Source organism: Oncorhynchus clarkii, chromosome 2 (genome assembly GCF_045791955.1).
Source record: "Oncorhynchus clarkii lewisi isolate Uvic-CL-2024 chromosome 2, UVic_Ocla_1.0, whole genome shotgun sequence".
Taxonomy (NCBI): Eukaryota; Metazoa; Chordata; class Actinopteri; order Salmoniformes; family Salmonidae; genus Oncorhynchus; species Oncorhynchus clarkii.
The window spans coordinates 62736768-62743097 of NC_092148.1; the positions used below are offsets into that span (position 1 = coordinate 62736768).

Below are 6330 nucleotides of genomic sequence, written 5' to 3' on the forward strand. Positions count from 1 at the left end.
CATCTAGCGTGCCATGCTCCCTTCCTCCTCTCCATCTAGCGTGCCATGCTCCCTTCCTCCAGTCTCCCTCTCTATCTAGCGTGCCATGCTCCCTTCCTCCACTCTCCCTAGCGTGCCATACTCCCTTCCTCCACTCTCCCTCTCTATCTAGCGTGCCATGCTCCCTTCCTCCAGTCTCCCTCTCTATCTAGCGTGTCATGCTCCCTTCCTCCAGTCTCCCTCTCTATCTAGCATGCCATGCTCCCTTCCGCCACTCTCTATCTAGCGTGCCATGCTCACTTCCTCCACTCTCCCTCTTTATCTAGCGTGTCATGCTTCCTTCCTCCACTCTCCATCTAGCGTGCCATGCTCCCTTCCTCCACTCTCCATCTAGCGTGCCATGCTCCCTTCCTCCACTCTCCATCTAGCGTGTCATGCTCCCTTCCTCCACTCTCCATCTAGCGTGCCATGCTCCCTTCCTCCACTCCCTAGCATGCCATGCTCCCTTCCTCCACTCCATAGCGTGCCATGCTCCCTTCCTCCACTCCATAGCGTGCCATGCTCCCTTCCTCCACTCTCCATCTAGCGTGTCATGCTCCCTTCCTCCACTCTCCATCTAGCGTGCCATGCTCCCTTCCTCCACTCTCCATCTAGCGTGCCATGCTCCCTTCCTCCACTCCCTAGCGTGCCATGCTCCCTTCCTCCACTCCCTAGCGTGCCATGCTCCCTTCCTCCACTCCCTAGCGTGCCATGCTCCCTTCCTCCACTCTCCCTCTCCATCTAGCATGCCATGCTCCCTTCCTCCACTCTCCCTCTCCATCTAGCGTGCCATGCTCCCTTCCTCCACTCTCCCTCTCCATCTAGCGTGTCAGGCTCCCTTCCTCCACTCTCCCTCTCTATCTAGCGTGTCAGGCTCCCTTCCTCCACTCTCCCTCTCTATCTAGCGTGTCATGCTCCCTTCCTCCACTCTCCCTCTCTATCTAGCGTGTCATGCTCCCTTCCTCCACTCTCCCTCTCTATCTAGCGTGTCATGCTCCCTCTCTCCAGTCTCCCTCTCTATCTAGCGTGCCATGCTCCCTTCCTCCACTCTCCCTAGCGTGCCATACTCCCTTCCTCCACTCTCCCTCTCTATCTAGCGTGCCATGCTCCCTTCCTCCAGTCTCCCTCTCTATCTAGCGTGTCATGCTCCCTTCCTCCACTCTCCCTCTCTATCTAGCGTGCCATGCTCCCTTCCTCCACTCTCCCTCTTTATCTAGCATGCCATGCACCCTTCCTCCACTCTCCATCTATCGTGTCATGCTCCCTTCCTCCACTCTCCATCTAGCGTGCCATGCTCCCTTCCTCCACTCTCCATCTAGCGTGCCATGCTCCCTTCCTCCACTCCCCATCTAGCGTGCCATGCTCCCTTCCTCCACTCCCTAGCGTGCCATGCTCCCTTCCTCCACTCCCTAGCGTGCCATGCTCCCTTCCTCCACTCTCCCTCTCCATCTAGCGTGCCATGCTCCCTTCCTCCACTCTCCCTCTTTATCTAGCGTGTCAGGCTCCCTTCCTCCACTCTCCCTCTCTATCTAGCGTGTCAGGCTCCCTTCCTCCACTCTCCCTCTCTATCTAGCGTGTCATGCTCCCTTCCTCCACTCTCCCTCTCTATCTAGCGTGTCATGCTCCCTCTCTCCAGTCTCCCTCTCTATCTAGCGTGCCATGCTCCCTTCCTCCACTCTCCCTAGCGTGCCATACTCCCTTCCTCCACTCTCCCTCTCTATCTAGCGTGCCATGCTCCCTTCCTCCAGTCTCCCTCTCTATCTAGCGTGTCATGCTCCCTTCCTCCAGTCTCCCTCTCTATCTAGCGTGCCATGCTCCCTTCCTCCAGTCTCCCTCTCTATCTAGCGTGCCATGCTCCCTTCCGCCACTCTCTATCTAGCGTGCCATGCTCCCTTCCTCCACTCTCCCTCTCTATCTAGCGTGCCATGCTCCCTTCCTCCACTATCCCTCTCTATCTAGCATGCCATGCTCCCTTCCTCCACTCTCCATCTAGCGTGCCATGCTCCCTTCCTCCACTCTCCATCTAGCGTGCCATGCTCCCTTCCTCCACTCTCCATCTAGCGTGCCATGCTCCCTTCCTCCACTCCCTAGCGTGCCATGCTCCCTTCCTCCACTCCCTAGCGTGCCATGCTCCCTTCCTCCACTCTCCATCTAGCGTGTCATGCTCCCTTCCTCCACTCTCCATCTAGCGTGTCATGCTCCCTTCCTCCACTCTCAATCTAGCGTGTCATGCTCCCTTCCTCCACTCTCCATCTAGCGTGTCATGCTCCCTTCCTCCACTCTCCATCTAGCGTGCCATGCTCCCTTCCTCCTCTCCATCTAGCGTGCCATGCTCCCTTCCTCCAGTCTCCCTCTCTATCTAGCGTGCCATGCTCCCTTCCTCCACTCTCCCTAGCGTGCCATACTCCCTTCCTCCACTCTCCCTCTCTATCTAGCGTGCCATGCTCCCTTCCTCCAGTCTCCCTCTCTATCTAGCGTGTCATGCTCCCTTCCTCCAGTCTCCCTCTCTATCTAGCATGCCATGCTCCCTTCCGCCACTCTCTATCTAGCGTGCCATGCTCACTTCCTCCACTCTCCCTCTTTATCTAGCGTGTCATGCTTCCTTCCTCCACTCTCCATCTAGCGTGCCATGCTCCCTTCCTCCACTCTCCATCTAGCGTGCCATGCTCCCTTCCTCCACTCTCAATCTAGCGTGTCATGCTCCCTTCCTCCACTCTCAATCTAGCGTGTCATGCTCCCTTCCTCCACTCTCCATCTAGCGTGCCATGCTCCCTTCCTCCTCTCCATCTAGCGTGCCATGCTCCCTTCCTCCACTCCCTAGCGTGCCATGCTCCCTTCCTCCACTCCCTAGCGTGCCATGCTCCCTTCCTCCACTCCCTAGCGTGGCATGCTCCCTTCCTCCACTCTCCCTCTCCATCTAGCGTGCCATGCTCCCTTCCTCCACTCTCCCTCTCCATCTAGCGTGTCATGCTCCCTTCCCCCACTCTCCCTCTCTATCTAGCGTTTCATGCTCCCTTCCTCCACTCTCCCTCTCTATCTAGTGTGCCATGCTCCCTTCCTCCACTCTCCCTCTCCATCTAGCGTGTCAGGCTCCCTTCCTCCACTCTCCCTCTCTATCTAGCGTGTCATGCTCCCTTCCTCCACTCTCCCTCTCTATCTAGCGTGCCATGCTCCCTTCCTCCACTCTCCCTAGCGTGCCATACTCCCTTCCTCCACTCTCCCTCTCTATCTAGCGTGCCATGCTCACTTCCTCCAGTCTCCCTCTCTATCTAGCGTGCCATGCTCCCTTCTTCCACTCTCCCTCTCTATCTAGCGTGCCATACTCCCTTCCTCCAGTCTCCATCTAGCGTGCCATGCTCCCTTCCTCCACTCTCCCTAGCGTGCCATGCTCCCTTCCTCCACTCTCCCTCTCTATCTAGCGTGCCATGCTCCCTTCCTCCAGTCTCCCTCTCTATCTAGCGTGCCATGCTCCCTTCTTCCACTCTCCCTCTCTATCTAGCGTGCCATACTCCCTTCCTCCAGTCTCCATCTAGCGTGTCATGCTCCCTTCCTCCACTCTCCTTCTCTATCTAGCGTGTCATGCTCCCTTCCTCCACTCTCCCTAGCGTGTCATGCTCCCTTCCTCCACTCTCCCTCTCTATCTAGCGTGTCATGCACCCTTCCTCCACTCTCCCTAGCGTGCCATACTCCCTTCCTCCACTCTCCCTCTCTATCTAGCGTGTCATGCTCCCTTCCTCCACTCTCCCTCTCTATCTAGCGTGCCATGCTCCCTTCCTCCACTCTCCCTAGCGTGCCATACTCCCTTCCTCCAGTCTCCATCTAGCGTGCCATGCTCCCTTCCTCCACTCTCCCTAGCGTGCCATGCTCCCTTCCTCCACTCTCCCTCTCTATCTAGCGTGTCATGCTCCCTTCCTCCACTCTCCCTCTCTATCTAGCGTGTCATGCTCCCTTCCTCCACTCTCCCTAGCGTGTCATGCTCCCTTCCTCCACTCTCCCTCTCTATCTAGCGTGTCATGCACCCTTCCTCCACTCTCCCTAGCGTGCCATACTCCCTTCCTCCACTCTCCCTCTCTATCTAGCGTGTCATGCTCCCTTCCTCCACTCTCCCTAGCGTGCCATGCTCCCTTCCTCCACTCTCCCTAGCGTGCCATGCTCCCTCTCTATCTAGCGTGTCATGCTCCCTTCCTCCACTCTCCCTCTCTATCTAGCGTGTCATGCTCCCTTCCTCCACTCTCCCTCTCTATCTAGCGTGCCATGCTCCCTTCCTCCACTCTCCCTAGCGTGCCATACTCCCTTCCTCCACTCTCCCTCTCTATCTAGCGTGCCATGCTCCCTTCCTCCAGTCTCCCTCTCTAGCTAGCGTGCCATGCTCCCTTCTTCCACTCTCCCTCTCTATCTAGCGTGCCATACTCCCTTCCTCCAGTCTCCATCTAGCGTGCCATGCTCCCTTCCTCCACTCTCCCTAGCGTGCCATGCTCCCTTCCTCCACTCTCCCTCTCTATCTAACGTGTCATGCTCCCTTCCTCCACTCTCCCTCTCTATCTAGTGTGTCATGCTCCCTTCCTCCACTCTCCCTAGCGTGTCATGCTCCCTTCCTCCACTCTCCCTCTCTATCTAGCGTGTCATGCACCCTTCCTCCACTCTCCCTAGCGTGCCATACTCCCTTCCTCCACTCTCCCTCTCTATCTAGCGTGTCATGCTCCCTTCCTCCACTCTCCCTAGCGTGCCATGCTCCCTTCCTCCACTCTCCCTAGCGTGCCATGCTCCCTTCCTCCACTCTCCCTAGCGTGCCATGCTCCCTTCCTCCAGTCTCCCTCTCTATCTAGCGTGTCATGCTCCCTTCCTCCACTCTCCCTAGCGTGCCATACTCCCTTCCTCCACTCTCTATCTAGCGTTTCATGCTCCCTTCCTCTGCTCGGTAAGTTAATACTCAACTTGGCCTGCAGGTCTTCACTGTTATTTCAGGTGTGTGCTGGGACTCAGTTGGCACTGGCTGGGTATTTCTTCTAAAGGGAGATACATACCTGACTTCCAGTAACTAAAGTCTATTTTTTACAATCATTTCCTCATTCTTCTGTAAGCTCATATCAGACTGTAAATGAGTCCTGACTGACCATAACCAGACTCAAGCAATGGTGTTAACATGTAGTTGATTTACAGTTGGAGCAACTGTGTTCAAGACATGAGTAAACACACAAACACTTACCCTGGCAGGTTGCTTACTGTGGACAACATAAGCTCTCCATAGAGTCATCACCTGGTTGCAAAGTGTAAACAAAAACAAACATGTCAGTAACCACTACAAGATCAATGACTGTCTGTCTAGTGTGTGAGAGAGTGTGTGTGAGTGAGAAAGGAGTACATTGTATGTAGCTAACTGTATTGGAGGTTTATTCAAATTCTCCCCCATTCACATTGCAGTGTAGACTGTCAGCTGTCAGCTTAATAGCTCCACTTGCAGGTGGAACCTGGTAACTTCAGCCACATTACGAACAGATACACTGTATTTCTCTAGGGGTGAACCTTCCTCCTGGAGACCCTCCGGTAGCATTTTGTTCCAGCCCAACATGCAAACACACCAGATTCCAGATAATTGGCTGCTGCTCTTTTGCACATTTAAACACACACAGCTAATATAGTTCAACCCTCTGTGGTCAACATAAACAAATGCCAACAACGCCAAATAAGCCCCAGCCGATGCCAAGTAGCAGGGTTTTCTTAACCAGAACAGGTTAAAAACCACCCACCACAGTGATTTGTTGGATCCAGGGACCACGAGGTCCCTACTCACCAGAGCCCTGCTCTCAGCCTTCCCCTTGGGTTGGTTTAGCTGCACCTGCCGCATGAGACAAATCTTCTGGGGCTTCAGCAGCTGAGTGATGTGCTCTTCTCAGGAGAGAATAGAGAAGAATGACAATAACAGGGACAGCGAGCCATTCATACAATAAATAAAATATTTCAGATTCAGCCCGGCATTCAGACAGATCTTTGGCCTGAGGACACAGGCACCGCCGTAACACAAATATATATTTGGGGTGGGTGGGCGGGGGGAGACAGGAGAAAAAAAGAGGCCATCTCAATCTTAAATGAGCAGACAAACAGGAATACATTGTGAAAGATAAGTGGCAGGAAAAACAGTGGAGCTCCATACCTTGCAAGCTGTAAGAGATGTCAGTATTGCCAGCCATGATGTTGGGCCCAGCTCTTGTCAGTAGGGGTAAGAGAGAGCGTGGGAGTAGCAGCAGCGGAGGCAGCTCAGGCAGGTCTGGGAGGTACACACACACACATCCTGCTGCTGTCTACCACACTCAG

General features: G+C 54.9%; 1 protein-coding gene across 1 annotated transcript in view; it reads right to left on the reverse strand.

The window, feature by feature from the left end:
• LOC139371306 (capping protein regulator and myosin 1 linker 2) overlaps positions 1-6314 on the reverse strand; it is a 45032-nt gene extending 38718 nt beyond the window's left edge. The window contains exons 1-3 of the mRNA XM_071111623.1: positions 6170-6314; positions 5810-5904; positions 5225-5275 (exon numbers count right to left, since the gene is read on the reverse strand). Of these exons, the coding sequence (XP_070967724.1) occupies positions 5225-5275; positions 5810-5904; positions 6170-6206 (183 nt within the window). The 5' untranslated portion in view covers positions 6207-6314. The remainder of the gene's footprint in view (positions 1-5224; positions 5276-5809; positions 5905-6169) is intronic.
• Positions 6315-6330: the final 16 nt, after the last annotated feature.